The 21,484-nt window shown below is 56.8% G+C and overlaps 1 protein-coding gene across 1 annotated transcript; it reads right to left on the bottom strand.

The window, feature by feature from the left end:
* Positions 1-2,368: 2,368 nt before the first annotated feature.
* On the bottom strand, positions 2,369-21,183 carry NCLIV_051470 (putative dopey, N-terminal domain-containing protein; the record flags this gene model as incomplete). Its single annotated transcript, XM_003884701.1, has 23 exons — positions 2,369-2,540; positions 2,912-4,203; positions 4,945-5,124; positions 5,287-5,517; positions 5,669-5,776; positions 6,149-7,409; positions 7,898-8,017; positions 8,261-8,654; positions 9,294-9,691; positions 9,924-10,186; positions 10,743-10,808; positions 11,969-12,495; positions 12,822-13,462; positions 13,609-13,799; positions 14,127-14,258; positions 14,805-15,104; positions 15,463-16,046; positions 16,582-17,183; positions 17,728-17,909; positions 18,372-18,506; positions 18,946-19,104; positions 19,711-19,958; positions 20,547-21,183. 23 exons carry the CDS (start codon positions 21,181-21,183, stop codon positions 2,369-2,371), a joined length of 8,823 nt encoding a protein of 2,940 aa, XP_003884750.1.
* Between the last annotated feature and the right edge of the window lie 301 nt (positions 21,184-21,484).

Below are 21,484 nucleotides of genomic sequence, written 5' to 3'. Positions count from 1 at the left end.
GCGACATCTTCTGATTTCACGCGACGTCATGCCGCCCAAAAAGACAGAAGGAAACTTGAGGTTTCTTGTGCACTTAAACAGGTAAAGAGGGTGCCGGGTTTTCTTGTTCGTAGACGACCCGCATCCCTAAATAAAATTCAGTTCAAGCGCGAGACATAACCTTCAGTGTAACATGTCTGCAAGCATCCCCCTGGTGAGGGAAGAGGACAGTGCCGAATAGTTTACTATCTTTGTGTACAGTTCTGGTGTTCGGGGATAGGTAAAGTGGTAGATCTACACTTTTCAAAAGGACGGAAGGACAGGCGTTCTCAGTATCTCACCCGTGTCTCTCTCGCCACAAGCACCGGAGGGGCCGGCTTCCTTTCCTGTTCGCAGTGTTGCCCAGCAAAGAACGCAGCTCTGCATCCTCTGTGGTACTCGAAGGACCGTGTGCAACCAGAGGAGAAAAATTGCACGTGTATCTACTTCTCCGCCGCAGGTGTGCTCGTCAAACCGTTGTCCTGACTGTCGGTGTTACCATGGAAAGTGAGTTTCGCACGCCCAACAGCGAAATGGATTCATGCACTGCATTTTTCGTTAAGCCGAAGACGTCCCCAGAGTTACTGGAGTCTTCCGACCAACTCTCCTCTCTGTGAAGTGTGGTTTCCTCACCGAGAAGCGTCGCTAAACACGGGCGTCCTGTCCATCACTCGAGGCTTTAGAGCCCCCACTGGAGTTTATGTAAAAGGCATATAACTCTTTATTCACGCTGTGTCGCTGCGCGTTTGGACGTGAAGCGGAAACGCCTGCTGCTCACAGAACCGAGGGCAAACAGAGCATGGGAATGTTCGTTAAAGGCCTGTGGCGCTTTCTGCAGCAGTCCTCTGGACACCGCCACGGCGAGACCTGGCGTCTCCGGGGTTCCCCTTTTCCCAGCATTTGCTCTTTGCGAGAACACCTCCACATTTAACAGAAGTACCAGTTCTTTCTTTGACTCTTCCTTGCTTCTGGGTTACGGAGCGGGGGCGGCGGGAGCTCCTGTGTCAATTAAACCCCCAAGTTCAGCAACATGGCAAGAGCCTCCTGTTTGGAAGGGCGTTGCATCCGTCAAGTTGCGTGCCGAAAGGAGACACGAGACCGTTGCACTGTCCTCAGCTTACAGAAAACAGGCTGGTCGGCACGGCGAGCAATTGTCTAGAAAACACTGCATCGTGAGAAGCTGTCCTAGCACGAGAGGATTCTTCGCGACAGCGACATCTGCCTTGATCGGGTCTCTCCGCGCCATTCGCGGCTAAAAACTGGAAACCGTCGTCTCGATCGACTCCGCGTCTTTCCTAAAACATCACGCTTACGCTGCCCTACATAACGACGTTCGGAACGTTTTCCTTTTTCGTTATTCACACCGACAACGCCGCCTAGAGACAGCGATTGAGCGTCTACGAGCTCGGACTGTGTGCTCTTCTTCAGTTTGCCCCAAGTCGGAATTCGTCGTGAGGCACGAAACAAGCAATTCCGCCGCGAGTCGCGCCCGAGAGGATGCGCAACTCTTTTCGGCTGCATTTGAAAGGTTTTGTCGGCGCTGTAACCCACCCAGGTTGCCATTCTCTACGGAAGTTAGTACGGAGCAGTGGGGATTTCTCTGCAGGGGCCTCGCGCTCAAATTTCACGGAAATAAAGATGCTCGATGTTTCCCGTTAAGGAAGAGAACCGTAGCCCTATGGATACCCACACTGGGATGCTAGGAACTCTGTTCTGTTTCCATTTCCCCCGTCTCGGCTGCGCGTTTCTCCGGATTCGTGTATTTTGCTTCTCGCGCAGTTTCTCCAGTCCTCCTGGCACTGCCGAGCCATTCTGGGCCTCCTACGGACCGAGAGGGGACCGCAAACCAGGCGAGGACTGCGCAGCAGAGAGTTCGAGAAAAACGTAGGAAGAAAAAGCGAGCGTGGCTTTCGCTGGCCTACAGAACGACAGACAGCGATCGAGAGAGAGGCGGCGTAGAGTGGTACGTCCAATGCGATTCCTCGAACTGCCCTCGATCCCTCCGGGACGAACAGAGGCGCCCTGAGACGGCCGAAAGGCTGAGCGGAACCCATGAAAACTCTCTCTTCGCCTAGAAAGCGCGCGAAACGTGCACAGGTTCTTGGAGAGGGCAAACACACATAGAGCGAGTTCACCCTGACGTTCTCGTTTGACGGGAAAAAACAGCAAGTCGCGAGCAGTAGCTGAGCTCACGCACAGGAGGCATCTGAGCGTTCCGGAAGGCCAGGAACGCCAAGGGGTTACGCTTTCCGAGCCGCCGGGCCAACATGGCGGCAGAGCCATGGCTCTCTGTAGCCGGAAAAAGAAGAGAGAAGAGAGATGACGGAGGCACAGGCTGCGATACGGCATCTCAAACCGCCCCGCCAGCGGCCGCGCCCGCATGCGGCGCCTGAGAAGGCAGAAGGATATCAAACCCGCACGTGTAGAGGCTCCACAGATGATCGAGAAGTTTCGGGCAGTCGAGATCCGCCCAGAGGTCGAGCATGCCGTCCGAGACTTCTAGAAGATCGTTTTCGATGGATCTGAGCGGCAGCGAAGCACACATCAGCGACACAGCCTTCAAGTAAATCGCCGCGATGCTCCACGGGTTTTCTTGCGAAACGGAAAGCGCGCCTCGAAGAGACATCCTTCGGGGGTTTCTGTTTCCCAGAGAGAGGCCACGATTGGCTTCCCATCGTCAGAGTCCCCTCCCGCTTCAGAGACAGCGCAGAACCTCCCCAAGCCGCCGGTTCGCCCCCTGACGCGAGAGAGTCGTTCACGTTTCTTTCCATTCCCTTGTGCGAAAACGGAGAAACCCTGTCCGGGTCCGCGCCATCGAACCGACGCCCGCCTGCGGCCGCCAGAAACGCCGTCTTGTGCGTTTCTCGCGCTCTGGCCCCTGTCGTTCACTCACCGGTCGACCAGGCCTTCGTCTAGCTTGGTGCGACGCAACACCCCCGCCACAGACGCCGCGTTGACTGCTCGGGCGGCCTGCGCAAGCTCCTGCGGAGTCTCCACGCGCCGCAGAGTCACGAGAGGTCCTCCCGTGACCGGTTCACCGTCGGTCTCCTGGAGCATGCAACGCTCCCTCCGCGCGCCGCGCTGCCTCGCCTCGTCGCCTCGCTCTTCTGTCTCCGAGCGCTGAGGCTCTCGCCCGCCTGCCTCTGCCTTCTGTCTCTGCGCGCGCGGGTCTCCAGATCCTCCGCGAGCGCCGCGGTCTCTGCTTCCGGCCGGCTGCGCGCCCGCTCCACCTCGCTGCGTCTCTTCTCGGTGCGTTGCCCGCCTCGGGCGCGAAGCCGAGGAAGACGCCTGAGAGACCTCCGAATCCGCGGATCCGTCGTCGTCCCACTGTGCCAAGAGGACGCTGAAGGGGATGAACATCATGGGCTCCGCGTCACTCTCTGTGTCGTCCTTGTCCTTTCCTGCGGGCGCAAACTGCTCAGGCAGGTGCCCTATCGCCTGGTCCGTCTCCGGCTGCGAGGTCGCAGATCCGCCGCGCGTCTCCCTCTCTTCCGATTCACCAGCCGAAGTTTGCGTCTCTCCTCTCTCTTCGCCTCCCACGTGACCGCCAGCCTGCGCCTGGTCTCCCCTGGCGTCGTCGCCTCGCGCTCGGACCCCCTCTTCGTTGGCGCCTCCGTCCTCGCCCCGTCTCTCTCTTTCCGCTTCGTCTCTCTCTGCGTCTGTCTCTCTCTTTGTCACGATGCCGTCGGTCCCCGTGTGTCCCTCTTCCCGCGAAGAAGAGACAGGGGCTGACTGCGCAGCGGCGCTCTCAAGCGGTTCCTCGCTGTCTCCCACCGCACGGATCCCCGCCTGCCCCGCGTCTTTCCGCGGCGATCCTGCGGAATTGAAGACGAGCGTCTCTTCGACAAACATCCACTGATACAGGTGAAACTCTGGCAGATCCAGCAGCGCAGCGACGTCGACGACCTTGAGAGCCGCGAGAAGCAGAGACAGCGAAGGGTTCGCGCCCGAGCACGTGTGGGCCGAGGGCGGAACTTGCGCCGCGTGGGGCATCAGCGCCGAGGACGGGAACGCAGGCAGTGCAGACGGGAACGGCGAGGAGGCGGAAGACGGCGGAGACAGAACGACCGAGGCCGATGTCGCGGAAGAGAACACTTTGATAAGTTCGGTCAAGAGAATCGGCCACACCGGAGTCAGCGCCGAAGACGAGAGGCGGAGAAGAAGCACTCGGACGCAGAGGAAAACCTACAGGGAAATGGGGCAGAACGCAGACCGACGTGACGCAGGACCACGAGCCGAAAACGTGCGCACGAACGCGAGGCCTCAGTGCCCCAAGATACCGGAAACCTGAGCAAGGCTCAAACGCGTGGTGCGAGAAGCCTGTTTCCGGCGCAACCTAACACACAAAGACTTGTCGCGGAGTGACAGGCTTGTGAGACAGCCAAAAAGACAACCTGTGTTCTCGACGAAAACGCCTCCCGCAGTGACGGCACGAGACTCGGACGCGAACCGCCCCCCCAAACCCGGCGATCGGTGTGGAACGGCGACGCCGGCAAGGCGCGCAAACAGTGTTTCAAATCGCGAAAGCGTCTCGGAACCCCACCCAGAGCCACGACTGGACTCGTGAGCTCGGAACGACAGGAAACGAGAGAATGCGAAGAACGCACGGGACCCGGACAAGAAGCGAAAAAACGATCAGCATGTGTCCTCAGAAGAACGGCCCAGGCTCCGGGGGCGGCGCCCCTGAAACTGCGGAGTGGAGGACGAGAGAAATACTACACGGCGACAGGACATGCGGCTGGTCGGAATCCCATCGGACCTAGGACACTAAATAGGACTCCAGTCTTGCGAGATAAAGACGCGTTTTCTTCATGATTGCTGTACACCACCGCACTGGGCTGCTGCAACAGATAGTGGAGTTCCAAATCCTACGACAGGAAGGATTTCCCACAACACGCTCTAGGCGCGACTTTTAATGCTGTTCACCTGCTCGGTGAGGCACGGAGCCTGGTTGCTGGCGTTGAGTTTCAGAGCCTCAGTCAGCTTCTCGAGAATGAACGGCAACTGCGGCTGAAAGATGTCTTTGCCGCTGCAGAGAAGAAGAAACGCGAGACGCCGAAGATACCGCATGCGCTGGGACACGTCGTTCTCCTTCGAGGAAAACACCTGCAAAGACGGGGAAAAGGAAGGTGGGAGCAACAAAATAGGCAACACAGGAAGACAGGGGAATCCATAAGACGAGACGGGGAGACACCCCCTTTGGAGAAGGGGGCCGTGTTTCGTGACAGTGTTTCTTCCCGGCCGATCCATCTCGTCGGGTCTGCTTACGCCTGCGTGTGGCGCCGGAAGAAGCATGTCGATCTTCTGGGGCTCGCCGCTCATCATCACTCTTGCGCCGATTTTCGCCCAGCCCCTCAAGGTACGTCTGTCCATCGCGAAGAACGAGGCGAGCGGCAGGTTCTCCAGAAGCGCCTTCTTCATCATCGAAATCCCCGACGGAAAGAGCCGTGTGGGGAAGTAGCGCAGGACGCACAGAATCAGGTACCGGTACGAGAAGGCCTGACAAACGCACACACGTACACACACACATCGCACGAGATGTCAAAACAGCTTCTCACTCCCGATCCGGTCCTTCCTCTCTTCTTGCTGCCTTGTGCGTCTGTGTGTGTCATCAATTCCTCCGCAATCGAATCGCGCCGTCTCTTCTCACTTGAGGCGATTGGTTGTGGAGTGCTGGAAGGACGTAGGCGGGGAAGTCGTCGCACAGGACTTGGAGAAAAAGAGCGGTCAGAGGACTTCTCCGATTGATCTCGCCGATCTGAAAACAGAACAAATTGATGCCAAGAGCGCCCATACGAGCCGCCGACGCTAACACGGAGCCCGCGAGGACGGTTATGCGCTTTCCTGTCTCATTGTCGCTGGTGCCTCGGGGCGTTTGGAGGGCATTTGCAGTCCCTTGGTTAGACGTGTCGGGCACCACGCGCCTCCAAAAAGCTTGAAAGGACGCCAAAAAAAATAAAACAGTCGCTGTCTGTCGCTGCCCCATAAAATCGTCCCGCCTGTCTCTAGGGCCCCTTGGTCTCTCGCTTGCCGAGATCCCCTGTCTCCTACGGCGTTCCCACCTGTGGCAAACGTCCGTCTCTTCTTTTCACCTTCTTTTTCGCTTCGTTTTCGTGGCTTCTCTTCGTACCTCTACGCAGAACATAACGATGACGGCGAGAGCGTAGTGCGCGGCGATTTCGACTGCGTCTGTGGGGACGAGGGCGGAGACGAGTTGTTTCTCAATGAGAACTTTGTTGATGGTCATGAGGCAGGGTGGGGAGGCGAGCGAGGGCCGGGCGCGTAGGCTCTTCCTTTGCTCGCGCTTGAGGCGGTCCACTTCCCAGTCGTCGCCTTCTTTCTCTGCGCGTTCGCTGCAACTGCCTGTCGCCGAGAACCGCGAAGACGACACAGAAAGAGACGTTGTGAGGGAAATCGCCTGGTTCACGAGATCGGCTTGCGGCGGGAGCGGGGCGAGAACGTCGAATGCGCTTCCACTCGCCGCCGAAGCCACGCGGGAACCGAACTGGCGTACCGCGACGAAGACGCACATTCGAAAGAGTTCCTGCAGCTCTTTCCTCGTTTTCTTCGACGCAATCGTCGCTTCCTTCGCCGCCTTCACGCGGTCGAAAGCCAGCAGAAGCGAGACAAGCCACAGAACTGAGACCGGCTGTCGCGGGTGCGCGACGAAGACCGAGACCAGCTGGAGGAGTTGCTGCCAGGCGACTTCTGCGTCGTCCTGAGGCGGCGAAGGAAAGTCGAGCCTCGAGTCGAAGAGAGGCAGAGACGCGGCGTTGCTCGCGATGCCACTCGCAAAGGTCGAAGGCGCGACCGGGACTGAGACGCCGCAACTCTCGTCGCCCCGCCCGGCAGACGCGGCCAGGGGTCCAGCGCCCGCCTGCGCGGGGCCGAGCGAGCGGCGCTTCCGGGGTGTATGTACAGCCGAGTTCACCCCCGAGTGGGTCTTCAGGCCGAGGAGCTTCGCAGCCGCGAAGGCGTCGGGCGTCGACACCAGACTGGTCTTTGCTTCGCCTGTGGAGAAGGACGGGATCGTGGTGATACACCGCTGGAGATACGGCGGCGGGTGCCTGGCGACTACGAGCGTGTAGAGGAAGTGGAGGAAGATGGCCTCGCGCTGCCGAATCAAACGCACGTTCGCGAAGGGCGGGGCGAGGAAGGAAGAGGCGAAGGAAGACGCGAACGACGAGGACGAGAAGGCAGGCGACACGTACAGCAGCCGAGGACCGCTGGGCGCCTCCGCTCTGTCCCCCGAAGATGCCGACGCGGAAGGCGTCCCCGAAGAGGAGACAGGAGACGCCAGCGCGTGGACGGAGGGGAGCGTCGACGAGGCGCCAGGAGAAGCGCCGCGCAGCCACTCCTTGAAGACAGTTGTCAGAGGAGGAAGCAACGCGCTGAGAGAGACAGCAACACAGGACCAGAAAGGGGAGAGGAACTAAAGCGGAGGGAGAGGAAACTCCTGAGCAGACCACGGCGCGCGCGCGAACACAGGCGCGTGTGCGGCGAGTGACAAAAAAGAAAAACGGGACGAGGAAAAAGAACGAGCAAGGAGGCGGAGCCGGAGGGCGAGGCACGGATAAGAGGGAGAGAAGAAGCGTTTGCAGGAGCGGCCTCCAGAAAAAAAAGAAAGAGTTAGAGGAGAGGAGAAAAGGGAATCTGGAAAGCGCAGAGGGATCCGGAACACACACGAGCGGTGCACAGGAGATAGCGAGACGATTCATGGAGAGCCGGAGCGGAAGGAAAGGCTTTCGAAAAAGAGGAAAGACGCCACAGAAAGACACAAAGAGAGTCGAAGGCAAAACAGACAAGCGTGGCCGCAGTCCTCTGCTTTCCGCAGGGGGCGACACCGCCTGCAAAGATTTCCATATGTTGACTTCCTCACGTGAGAAACGTGGTAGAGCATTGCTTGAGAATGAAGAGGAGAGCTGTCAGCTTGTCCCCCTCCTCGTTAAGGCCCAAAGCCCACACGACCAGGCAACTCTGGACGAAATGCCGCGGAAACCTGCAAAAAACAAAATGCAATCGCACAGCTGAAAACACAATCGCACAAACCTACACATACGCAGACACGCAAAACATATATATATATATATATATATATATATGTTTTTCTAGCTATCTATCCATCTAATATGTTTGTATTGCACGTTTCGGGTGTATCATGAAGATGTGGCAAGGCGCGTCGCCGCACACGTCTCTCTGGTTTTGTGGAAACGTGGCGTGGGGTCTCCCTGGGTCTCCTTACGCTTTGAATAGGGTGTCTACGATGGCTGTGACGCGCATTCGCACAGCCTCTTCGTTTCGTCGGGCGTCGAGATCCACGGCCTGTGCCTTTGAGTCGCGTCTCTCGACGCGTCCCTCGCCGCGTCCTTTCCTCTCGTTTTCGCGTCTTTGTCTCTCGCTTTCGCGCTTTCCCTCGTCGGCCAAGATCTCTCGCGCCCTCATCCTGCTCCGGTCTCTCCAGGACGCGTGGGGGGACCGTGGAAGCGTTGCCGACACCGCGACGACTGAAGCCACGACGATCGTCGGGAGTAGCAACGTCACGTGCGCCAGCTTCGCTTCCACTTGCCGAGACGCGCTGTCTCCAGAAACCGCCGACGAACCCCACGCAAACAAATCAAAAAAAGGCAACAGCGCCCCTAACGCAAGCAACACACCACAGCCATACACATGTATATTGCTCTACACTCACGCGTGCATCCATTTTCACGCATTCGATATATATATATATATATACTGTGCAGATGCAGTCTTCACTCGATTCGAGTCTATACATGCACACATCGGCATTCGTACCAAATACAGACATGCACATAAAAGCAGATCCTACAACTATTATATATACCTATATACATACATATAAATATCCATATATATATATATATATATATATACACATGTAAACCTCTATATGGAGGTGCTTGGTGGCTTTCCGCGCGAGAGAGAAGTAAGGTGATTTCCAGTCGCTGAGCTTGTGTGGTTGACGAGGCGTCTGCGCTTTCAGTGTCCCTGTGCATGCGCACGGATGCGAAACGCGTGGGGGGAGAGGAGCGCATGCAGCTGGACGTCGCCTGCACCACCGCGTGTGTCTGTTTCGCGACAAAGGCCCGATCCAATTTCGCGAGAAAACACTTTTGTTCCAAACGGTATCGACGCGAATCCCTGCATGCGTCTATTCGCATGCATGGATATTCCAGGCACAGAGGCCGTGCGCGCGAGCGAGGCAGCGAAGACAAGTTGCGACGAAGCTCCAGGAGCCTTTGTGTGTGTGTGTGTACCTCCGGAACTTTGCGCGTCGCCGTCTCCGCCGGCATCGAGCGCGGCGGCGTTCGCTGTGTCCACGAGGAACTGGAGAACTTGGGCGAGGCCGTTGATGAAAGGCAGAGCAGCCGAGAAGGCGAGGCGCGACGAGGAGGCCGAAGGCGCGTCGTCTTCTCTCGCATGTCGCGCGCATGCAGATCGTGCTCGGACAGTCTGCACTGGGTGGGCGAGGGTGAGGGACGGAAACGCGGTCTGAGCGCCAGGGAAACCCGTCGAGCGGCGAAGCGAAGACAGAGCCGAGAACGAAGAAGGCCGCGAGTGAGGCGGGGGCGGGCGAATGGCGAACATCACTTGGGAGCAGAAGAAGTGAATGAGGGTGTAGGACGCCTCCGAGGCTTTGTGGGCGTCAAGGTACCTGATGGAGGAAAAAGAGAGAAGGGAACTCATGGACGGGGAAGGGCGGGAAAATGCGACGGCTGCACAGTGAAGAAGTCGCACAGTGTGGGAAAAACTCAGAGACATCTAACAAATTCAGGCCTGCCCGGTTCGAGTTCGTTTGTCTCCGGTGGAGCGCCTTCCTTTGCCCGCTCTGCTGCTGTTTATCTCTAGGGCGGGGCTTCCACACTCCTCTCAATCACTCCTCGCACTTGAGATACAACGTCGCCAAGTCGACTGCTTGCTCGACGTTGTTGTCTCCTTTGCACGACGAGAGAAAGGAGGCTTCGACGGAATGTCGCTTCTCGCTGGAAACCGCGACGCGGTCTCGCGTTCTCCGTTCTGCGAGATGACGAGCCCCGGCGGAGACGTCCGGGGACACCTGGAGCGCTCTCGCCTCGCAAAGATCCATGCTGCGCAGGAGCACGGGCAAAAACGCGGCGGCTTGGTCGGGAAGCGAACGGAGGTGCGGCAACTGCGAAGGAAAAACAGATGCCAAACGTTTGGCGAGAACCGAAAGTTCCACAAATCACACAGAGAGCCTCCACAGGCACAGGCATGCGACCGACCCGTTCTCAACAGACGTGGAGAAAGCAGTGTCGCGAAGCAGACCGGCAAAACAGAAGCGCGTTGTGTGCGAGCGCTGAAGACGTTAAAACCCTTGGAGGAATCAACGCGGACGCGCACACACATTTTTGATGTATGCATAAATGAGTATCTAGAGGTAGGCATGCAAAAATATAAAGACAGATACACACGTGTTCATGTTCACAGATGCTCACCGGTTTTCGCACAGACCGTGACGCAAATGTACACACAGAGAATGCACTAAGCAGCGAGATACTCGGAGACTGAAAGATACATATATATATATATATATATATTCAGTGATGAATAGATAGATCGAGGTTAGGGAACTAGGTCGAGATTTGAGAAGAGAGATAAATGTACTGTAAATAGGGAGAGATGCGGATGGATCAGATTTCTAAACTGAACAGAACAGCCCACGCGGAGCGCGGTGAGCTTCTCACTTTGCACTTTTTTGTTTCGACAGCGACGCCAAAGAGAGGAAAAGGAGTGTTCGCGCCTTCGAGGCCCTGAGAAAGACAACGTAACGAACCCACGACTCGCTTTTCTCAGCGTATGTGCAAATGACGGAGACACATCTGATGCTTTTAGATAAACGGCTGGCCTCCTGCTTTCACTGGCTTACACCACCATATCTGCATACAGTGTGCACACGTGCATATATATATATATATATATATATATATATATATAGCGATAGATATATCTGCATCTCTATATGGAAAATATGGATACATCCTTATCTAGAAATGGGTATTCAATTCTATATATTTAGACATGTCGGTCTTAAGCCGTCATGATCGGGAGGATATGAAGCAGAGACAGTTTGATGAGAGAGAGTCTGATGAGCGTTTCGCTGGCGGAGCACGAAACGAACCAGTTTATGAGCGGCAAAAGAAAAGTCGGCCTGCGTAGTGTTGCCGAAAAATGGCGAGAAAAACTCGAGTTGTTGAGCTTGTTGCTGGAGAAATAGTTTCTGCTGTAACTGGAGCTCGGACTGTGCAAGGAGGAAGCGCGTGGAGGGAGAGCAGGAAGGCCCCGGCGCACTCGACTGCAGGATGACCACGCGAAGAAGACGGAGCAGCTGCGACTGGGAAAAGAAACGAAAGGACAAACGAGGGGATATGAATGAGAAGAAAGAGGAGGGAGAAGCAAAAGGAGGGAGAAGAAAGACGGCGACACCGAGACGACAGTCGAGAAGAAACGGAGGCTGTGAGAGAAGGGCGCAGCGGGGAGAAAGGCAGAAGAAAACGCGGTGGTGTGGGGCGGCATGCGAGAGTAAGAAGAAAGGTTTTCGCGTTTCCAAGACAGACTTTCTATCTGAGAGCGCATCCACGAAGAGTCAACGACAGAGGACCCTGACACACGACACGAATTCCCAAGTATAGACACCAGACACGCTCTTTGACATCAGTCTACCCGTTGCCGCCTCTCTCCCCCTCTCTCCTTTCTCTTTCTTGCTGTTTGTCCCTCCTCCTCTCTCCTCCGCTCCTCTCTCTCCTTTCTCTCTCTTGCTCGTTTTCTCCTTTCTCTGTCTCCCGTGGCGTTCCTTAGCGAGAACAAAGCGCCAAGGAGATTGCTTCAGCGCAGGTGATCCGTGTGGCCGGAGAGTCGAGCCAAACGGTCTGCTCAAGGAGAGCGTAGAGGAACCGGCGAGCAGAGCCCTCACTTGCATCGCGTGATCAGCCTGGTCGACTGCGGCGTCGAGCGCAGCGATCAGGGGCTCCGCGACGAGACAAGAAACCTCTTTTGCGCGGCTGACGGGGTGTATGGAAGCGATGAAGAGATGCAGAACTTCTGCGGAGGAACCTCGGACGGCCGCGAAAGACGCGGAAGAAGACAAGACGGGAGCGGGCGCAGAGGAAGAAAGAGAAGAGGAGGCAAACGCGGAACACGAGTAGGAAAGGGGCGAGGAAAAAGACGGGGAAGAAGAAAGAGAAGAAGAAAGAGAAGGAGAAGGAGGAGCGGGCTGAGGGATGTCGCTTTGAAGGTCGTTTGCCTCTTCAGAAGACGAGATGCTCGGAGAAAGGTGTGCGGGGACTGCGGCAGAGGAAGAGTGCGGAGCAGGAAGACTCTGGGAGTGGACGCAGTTTGGAGGGTGATCCAGTCGAATGAAGCGGAGAATGACAATGCAAAAGAGATCAATGTAGTCGACGGCAGCAAGCTCCTCGTAGGAGCCAAGGAGAGGAGGCGAGCCTGGAAAAACAAAACGCGTCACGTGTTTCACAACTGGTGGCGTGCCGTCTCTGTCCTGAACACGCCCTTGTGTATCTCTTCCGCTTCTCTCTGTGTCCCACGTTTTCCACTTTCTCTCGTCCTCTCCTCTGGCTGCCACTCCAGTTTTCGCGCATCGCGTCCCCGCCCTTTTGTCTCTCCACCTCTCCTTCATTCTGTTTTCTCCTCGCCTTCCTCTCCCCTCTCTCCTCTGCTTTGCTTTCTCCCAGTTTCCGTTCTTCTTTCCCGTATGTTTTATGTGCCTTCTTTCCGGCCTCTTCGTTCCTCTGTCTGAGCCAGGAGCGTACCGCTCTTCCTGCCGGCGACACCACCTTCATCGGTCTCCTGCAAGGCGGAGTTCTCGTCTGTCTCTCGCTCGCGAGCTCGGTTTTGCTCGCTCTTCCCTCCGCCCTCGACTCTGTCCTTCCTCCGCAGACAGTCGACCAGCGACTGGCTGTGAACGAAATTGCGGACGAGCAGTGTCTCTGAAACCAGGAAACGCTGCATGCTCTCCGTCAGCAGCTGGCCTTCGCACCGGAGCAGGTTGTTCAGCAGGCGCACAGCCTCGAGGATCCGCTCGGCTGCAGCGCACGAAGGCAGTGAAGGGTTCAAAAAGCCTGCAGGCAGAGGGGAACCCCCGAGAGGAAGAGAAGCAAGCGCTTGCGTGCATGCAGAGGGTGAACAAGACGCGTGCCCGGGAGCGAGAAAAGGCAGCACCACGTTGTGCGTCGGTCGCGCCGCGAAGGCGAGAGACGCGAGCGGCAGAGAGGACGGCGGGAGCTCTCGCGCGAGAGAGCGTCGAGGCGATTCGCTCGCCTCTGCAGCTGAACTGGACGAAGCGGCAAAGTGCGAAGAAGGCGCGTCGACAAAGAGCAACAGCTCGAAAATCGGGTCCAGGAGATGTGGCAAGTGACCGACTGCTTGGCGAACGAACGCGCGAGCGGCGTGCCTGCATGCAACCGCCCCACAGAAGGAGGAGAACGCGGCAGAGTGAGAAGAACGGAAGACGAGAGCGGGAAGAGAGACTGGCAAGGCGTCGTCCTCTCCCCGTTCGCTCTCACGCTGTCGCGGTTTCGCCCTGCTCGGATGGTTTACCGGATTCTAGGTTCCGTCTCCTCCAGCGCTCGCAACACCACCAACATGGGCAGCGAGTAGAGCGGTCTCTGAATTTCGCGTTTCTGCAGCTGCGCGCATCTCCAGAGCAGGGAAAACCTCTCGATGGCTTCGAGTCTTCGCCGCGGATCCGGCGACTCGAGCGCGCGAAGAATGATTGCCTGAACGACGTCCTGAGAAGCACCGGAGAGCCAGTCACACGCACTGGATGAGGGAAAAAGGACGCGACACTGGCGAACAGAGCGAAGGGGCGAGAGACGCCTAAGCCGAGAGAGCTCCATGACAGAAAGCTGCCGGTATGTCGTCCTCTAGACGCGAAAAGGCTAAGACGCGACCCGGACGAACACGCCGGTAGGATTCGCCGCGAGAGCGACGGAGACACACGCCGTTGCCGCGTGCTGGTCTCAGCTTTTTTCGAGTCTGTCTTTTTCCCTTTGAATTGTCCTTTCGTTCCTTCTTTGTCCTTCTTCTTCTTTCCCCCGCCATTCACGGTTCGTTACCTCCTTCTCGAGGCGGCAACTCGCTTCGAGTTGCAGCAGAAGATCGGCGACGGCGCTCGGCGCACCCACGACTCGCGGCCGCCCATCGTTGTCGGTGAGAGCTAAGGCCTCCCAGAGTCTGACTGCCGCTTGCTGAAGAAACGAAGGGAAAACGGAGACGCTGACGATTCTCCCGAGAAAATGCGAGTCAACGTGGGGCGAGCCAGAAGAAGCAGAGGTAGGCGCGGAGGGAACAAAGGCGGCGGCAACGACCGAGGAAACAACGGGAGGAAGCGCAGAGAACTGGAGGAAAGGGACACCCACCCCTGGCGTAGACAGGCGAGTTCGACGCGTACAGAAAGATAGCGGATGGAAACGCAAAGGAGACAGTGAGCGAAAGCCCCTCAAAAAAGACGTCAAAAAAGTGGAAGAGGGATCGGCGCACGTCAACCGGCCGCCTGGCACTGCGCGTTGCGAGACGAGAAACTCTCAGGAGAGGCCAAGGGCAAGCGTGAGGGACATAGGGGAGATGGAACGAGACAGCGCAGTTGGGAAGCGGACGCCCCAGATGCTGTGGAGAGCAAGACACAGAAGCGAAGAGAGCATCTGGACGCGAAACTCAAAACGGCAGCGCACTAAGGCTCAGTCCAGTGACAGTGTTTGCTTTTCCCCTGTCTTGGTTCGGGTCGGAATACTCACGTCACAGTGCGCTGTTCCGAGGATGATGAATCTTCGCCTTTCGGGCGAAAAGGAATTGAAGAGATTGAGGAACGCCTGGAGCGCTCGACAAGCAACGGGCAGCTGTTGAACTTGGCCGCAGTCGAGGAGGGCGCAAAACCACGTCGGCAGACATCCGCCAGGCCACGGGGAGGAGTCTTCTTTGCGTTCGTCCTCTTCTTGCCTGTGTGCGCCGCCTTCTGTTCGGCCTCCGTCCCTCCCGTCCGCCACAGCCTCGCGCTCGCCCTCGAGAAGGTCGATCTGCAAGCGATAGAGGATGACCTGAAACACATGCGACGGGAAGAGACAGTACGATTGGAGAAGTGAAGGCGCATGCGCGCACGCGAGGCCACGCACTCACAGGACCGGGAGAGGAAAGGGAGAGGCGCAAGCACAAAGCGCCGAGGAGAGCCGCAGAAGGCACCGTGGACAGGCCAAAGAAACCGAGGACGAAGAAACGCTTTAGTGTGAACAAGAGAGCGCACGAGAGAGAGAACAAGCGAGAGAACAAAGAGAGAGAACACGCACGTACACGGGAGAGAAAAGGCGGACAAAAGAGCCCGGAGAAAGGGCCGGGTGACTCGAAGGTAACACCGCAGAAAGGAATCGGATTCTGTGCCTCGATGGCTTTCTTCCTCACCTGCATTTCACTGAGGAGATCAAGCGTTGCAAGCACCCTGGCCTCAACGCTGTCAGCGTTCGCCCGAACTCCCAACCACAGCGCCTCCGTGTACGAAAAAAAGCCGTCGACAGCACAAAGAAATCTCTTTCTCTTTCGGTCGAGATTCGTATTGCGCGGAAGGGCCAGCGGAGTCCTCTTCGTGGCCAAATTGTCTTTGCTGAGTGCCGAAGAAGGAGAGGGAGGAGGCGATGCCGCAGGCGAAGGAGGCACGAGGCCGGTCTCGCCGTCGCCTCGCTCTTCTCGCTTCCTCTCCTGACCTTCAGCAAGAGCTGAAGAAGGAAGAGGAAGTCGTGGACTGACGAGAGCTGCAACACTGGAGCTGGGGCGGGGACCGGAGGGCCCGCGTTCAGTGCTGTCCTCGCCGGCATCCGAGCACGCAGAGGGAGGCGAAAGAAGCCCATCGGAAGTGTCTTCGTGGCGGCGCAGTTGACTGTGGAAGTGGAGAGCTTCTTCGACGCGAAGGAGACAGTCCCGCGAAGTCTGGAGGAGACTATCGATGACCGGCGTCGAGTCGAACGTCGGTGCGAGCACGTGGAACCCCTCTGGAAGATGACGCACAGCGAAGAAAAGGCGTGTGGGGAGAATCCGAAGAGAGCAAAAAAAGGCAGCGCCGCGCCCGTCGAACAGCGAAACACGCAAGCATGAAAAACCACGGGAAAAGCAAAAACTGAAAGCGCGCGCGGATGCCACAGAACCAGGACCGGAGGATCACGCCGGCGAAAAAAGGCGAGGAGCAGGGCGCAGAGGGAAGGGTGAAACACAACGGCGAATCGAGGAGAGACAGAAATGAGATTGCTGAGAGAAGAATGGGAGCTCAGACGTGAAGAAGAAACGCGCAGCCTTGGGCGCGTGCCTTATTTCCATCCTCCTTCCTTTTTCATGCGTTTCAATGCGCCAGGCCTCTTGCTACAGTCGCTCCTTGTCTTGCTGAACTCACTGTCCCAAATGTGTCTGCCTCTGGACATTCACGAATCACTTGTTTCTAAATGCACCCGTCTCTCTTGTCTCTCTTCTCTCTCGTTATTCTGTTTTTTGGTTCTGAAGCTGCTCCTCTCGGGTGTACTGCGAGTCTCTCACCGAAAATGTCGCTAAGAAGCGACAACATGCCACACAGGCCGTCGATTCCCACCAAGGTCCGGGGGCCCTTTGCCGCTCCGAGTTCTTCATTTTCTTCTTCTCCTTCGCTCCGCACTCGCTCGTCGTCGCGGCCCCTAATCCCCCCTTTCTCTCCCTCTCTCTCGCCCGCGTGTAGACCGCCCCAGCTTCGCTTGTCCCCCCGGTCCCTCTCTCTCTCAAGTCTCTCTCGTTCGCTCTCTCGTTCTCGCTCCTCCTCTTCCGGTCCCCCCTGGCCCCGTCCTGGCCGAAAGGCGGTCTCCGGCAACAGCGTCGATCCTTCCGCTCGGCTCAGGTACAGAGAGGCGAGCAAGAGGACCTCAACGCACCCCTCGGCCGCCTCTTCCCGAGAGAGAGAAGAGGAAGAGGAGGAAGGTGGAGATGGGGAGGAAGAGGAGGAAGGTGGAGATGGAGAGGAACGAGACAAGGGAGGGATTGAGGAGAGCATGCGTTGCATTTCAACGCCCAAGGCTCCCCAGACCCAGTCAGGCTGTGTTAGTTTGGAGTGGAAAAGCTGCTGCGCTTCTTGAACCACGCGAGATCCCCAGGTCGGATTTGTTGATTCTCTGGGAAAAGGGAAGAAACACAGGACGGGAAATTCACTCTCAAGAGACAGCGATAGATCCGGAAAAACAGAGGAAAGTGGACGAAGGAAAAAGGAGATCAGAAAGACGCGAGGAGACCAGGAACCGGGTAGCGAAAAACAAATTCAGACAGGAGCCTGCAAAGCAGCAGATGTGGAAGTCTGAAGGTTCCTCTCGAAGGAACGTCTGGCGGAAGAGAGGAAGGGAAAACAGATGGGCAACAGACAGAACACCACAGAGTCTGTATAGCGTGCAATCTATAAAACGAGAAACGCGGGACATGGTCCAACTGTATCCTGCGTAAAATAAGCAGGCGTTCGACAGCGGGCGGCGCTGCACGAAACAGAGAAACGAGACGGCGCTCCGGATAGACCGCATCGAAGGTACGCGAAGAGGACCCAGGGAAGCCTCAATTGCATCCCTTATGCGCCCTCAGATGCGAAGCCGAAAGACGTGGGAGTGCGTTCTACCCCGTTCTTCCGGTCATTCTCGCTTCTCCGCGTCTCTCCCTGCTTTTTCGACATACCTCAGTAAATAGCGAAGAAGGGGGACGGTGAGGGAAGGCATCAACTCCTGAGCGAGGCCTTCAAGGTCCTCATTGTCGACGATAAGAATCGACAAACTCTTTAGAGGATACGTCGCTTCTTCCGCTGTCACGGGGTGACTCTCCAACTCCAGCTTCACGGTTTCAATCAAAGGTCCCTTTACCTTCAGACACGCCAGACGCGCGCACAACCGCATGCACATGTTGCCGCATTCGCATACTTTACATCGTTTGTTATCAATTTAGGTGCATCTGTGTATATACAGAAAGGTACACTTGCACGCATCACACATAGGCAACAAAACATTTCGAGAGCTTGGCGCGAAATCTGCAGATTGCCTTTCTTTCTTCGATCACGGGCGCGTCTCTGAGTCAGCCCTTCGGATGCATTCAACGGTGTTTACTCAAAGACGAAACGAAAAAACACAGCTCCACTCATACTCTTGTACCGACGTGAATGGCACATAAAATCGGATACACCATTAGGTAAACATAACCCTAGATACATGCATATACATATATGTATATATATATATATACGTATGCCCGCGACTCTACATGCGCAGGGCAATACGCGATCTATATATATTTCCCTGTTTGCTCTTTTCCTAAAAGAAGCGACGCACATGTTCCGAGAGAAACGAGAGGTCGACAACATCAAGGATGCCGTCGGGGTGGCGAGTAATCCACTGAATGAAGCGCCGCGTCAGGGACCATTCGCGCAGGGGTAGAACCCGGAGAGCCGCGCGGAGAAGGCGGACCTGAGACGCACCACACGTACAAGACACGTGCACCTCAACGAGACACGATAAAACGGCTGGACCCGTTCCACTGTCTCTCCCGCGAGAGTGGAATCCGACACATGGTGCCCCACAAAAAAAAACACGAAACACGAACTCTACTCAACACAAGAACGACGTATCTCTCTATACCTATATATATGTATCTACAGGGATATATATATATATATATACATATGTACACGTATAGTTGAACACATGCAAAGATAGATAGATAGATAGATAGATAGATAGATAGATAGATAGATAGATAGATAGATAGATAGATAGATAGATAGATAGATAGATAGATAAAGGCTGCGATGAATCGATCGAAGGCCGCACTCTCTTGGGGTCATGTAGGAGACGGTTGTGACGATTGACGAAAAAGAAGTAAAAAAGCGTTTTCTCCGCGTCTCACCGTTTCCTTTCGAGTGAGCAGCGGCTGATCAAAGGGGAAGTTGGTGATGAGGACATCGAGCAGCTGGCGTTTGACGAGAGGGCTCTGGTCGCCAAACGTTGCCTCCAAGGCGCCGACAACGAGTTCTTCGCGGTCGGGCAACAGCGTCGCAATCTTTTCCTAGAAAGTAAGGAATCGACTGGGGCACAAACTGAAGCAGAGAAGGAAGACGAGGCGAACTCGAAAAGCGACACAAAGCGAGGGACGAGGAAAAGAGCGAGGCAGACGAGAGGTGTTTTGACGGCGAGAAAGGAAAAAACGAGTCGGGAGATTGAGGGGGAGACCGGATGTGTTCGTAAATGGGGACGGAGCGCGGGGAGGCGGCGTGGAGAAAGGAACGGGTTCCCGCCTTCCGGTGGATGCCAAATTGGTACGAGAAAGCGCCCCTCTACACCAGAGGTGTCCGGTGCAACGGAGTCTCTACAGAAGAGGCACTGTAATCTAGAGACACTTACCGGAACACAAGCGTTCTCCCTAACTCCTCACCCCTGGATCTTCCTCTCTCCTCTGTTCTCACCTCTCTTCTCTCCCGTCTTCTCTCCCGTCTTCTCTCCTCTCTTCTTTCCCTCTTCTCTCCTCTCTTCTTTCCCTCTTCTCTCCTGTCTTCTGTCCCCCTTCTTTCCATCTTCTCTCCTCTCTTCTTTCCCTCTTCTCTCCTCTGTTCTTTCCCTCTTCTTTCCCTCTTCTCTCCTGTCTTCTGTCCCCCTTCTTTCCCTCTTCTCTCACCTTGTCATCCAGGAGAGCGGGTAGGGACGGCGTCATGAGCTGGACAAAGACGCCGAGCGCTGCGAGGCGCACGCGACTGGCTCTGCGCAGGGCTAGCCAGAGAGCGGCGACGAAGGTGCGTTCTCCGACGCAGTCTCTAAGTCTCCAAATGGTAGAGGAAACGTACGCGAAGGCCGGGGCTTTGTCGTCGTCGAGTCCGGGCAGCATCGACACCAGCAAACCCGAGAGACAAGGAATCAGCTGCCTGCCTGAAAAGGAAGGAGGGACCGAGAGGGAAAGCGAGATCCCCGTCTGCGAAATCGAAACGCAAAGGCAACGTCTCCCCGCCTCCCCCCCTCCCTCCATGCCAGGCGGCGTACGCAGCAGGACAAGCGTGAAGCGCAAAACCCGCTGGCCGGCGAGGGATGCCGCGGGAAATCGCGAGGAGACGGAAATCGAGCACGGGGCGCCGTCGGTGCACGGAGGGAACGCAGGGAGACGCGACGCCGCTCGTCGACAACGCCAAGGCATTCGCAAAAACCGGCGAATCCCGGAAGACAGGAGCGGCTCAGAGACGCGAACAGCGCAGAGGGAAACGGGGCAGAGAGAGGCAGAGGCGCCGAGAGCTGCCTCTCATGGCCGAGACGCAACCACGCTGGGCGGAGCCGAAGTGCTCGGCTTCCCTGGCTCCGCCAGCAAGGGTTTCGCTTTCTAGAGCATGCGGTGAGAGGACAGGCTACAGCAGGCAAAGAAAGCAGCGGTCGCGCGCGCCTTCCCGAGGAAAGAAGCGGAGACGCGTGCGCGGAGAACGTGGAACACGACCCCGAGAGGCTGCTAACCGTTTGTTCGTGTCTTACCGAGAGGCAAGTAGTACGCATTGATAAGGTCGAGGAAGAACGGCTTGACGTGCGTCGCTCCATCTTGAAAAAAAGGCAAAAGGCCAGCGCTGTAGATGGCGAGGTCTCGCGACAAGCCGTCAGGCCCGATGCGTTCGAAGATGGCCGCATATGTCTCCAGAGCCCGCGTATGTACACCGGAAGGCAGGAGCGGATTGAGGCACTGCGCGAGGCGCTTGGCGACGACTGCCTTGTGCGGAATGAAGGGAAAGAACGGAGCAGGTGGAGCGGCGGAGAACGCAAACGAGGAGACAGTTGGCGGGGAGAAAACACGCAAGAGTTTCTGGAGACAGTTGTTCAAGTCTGCCCACTCTTTGGCCTTGTCGAAGCTGTGCAAGACAGCCAGAACTTCGGCTTCGTACCTCCGTGCCTCAGGTCCGTCCCAAACGACTACTTCCCTCTGGAGCCTGTGCGGCGCCGCCCGACCGTCTTTCCGGCCTTTCCGCGACTCGAGCAAACTCGGCGTGTCTTCCCCTCGCGCGGCCCTTGAGGCGGAAGACGACTGTTCTCGCGACGCAAGCGCATTTGCGGGCGGAACCTCCGCGCCACTCTGCAGCTCTCCGGGAGGCGAAGAGGCCGGTAGAGAGAGAGAGCTCATCTCGAAGCCCCGTGAGTTTGCGCTCCGCCGCTCCGGTGAGAACCTGCAGCCCCAGCGACATATGACGCAGGGAGAACAGAGCCTTCGCGTGTCCGGCGGGCGGAGGGGACAAACTTGACTCTTCCCCTTTCGAAAATGCTTTGATATGCAAAGCAGCCCTCTCGTCTCTGATCAAAAGACGGATCTCCAGCAGGAGCAGTTGCTGCCTGCGCCCGGTTGTAGTTTTTTTCCGAGCTGGGAAACGAAAACCGTGTTCGGGGAAGCTAGCGGCTGTCTGACTTCCGCGTCAAGTCTGCAGAGT

Source organism: Neospora caninum, chromosome X (assembly GCF_000208865.1).
Source record: "Neospora caninum Liverpool complete genome, chromosome X".
Lineage (NCBI taxonomy): Eukaryota > Apicomplexa > Conoidasida > Eucoccidiorida > Sarcocystidae > Neospora > Neospora caninum.
The sequence above is the reverse complement of the archived record's forward strand: the minus strand, read 5'-3'. Positions and strand labels throughout refer to the sequence as shown.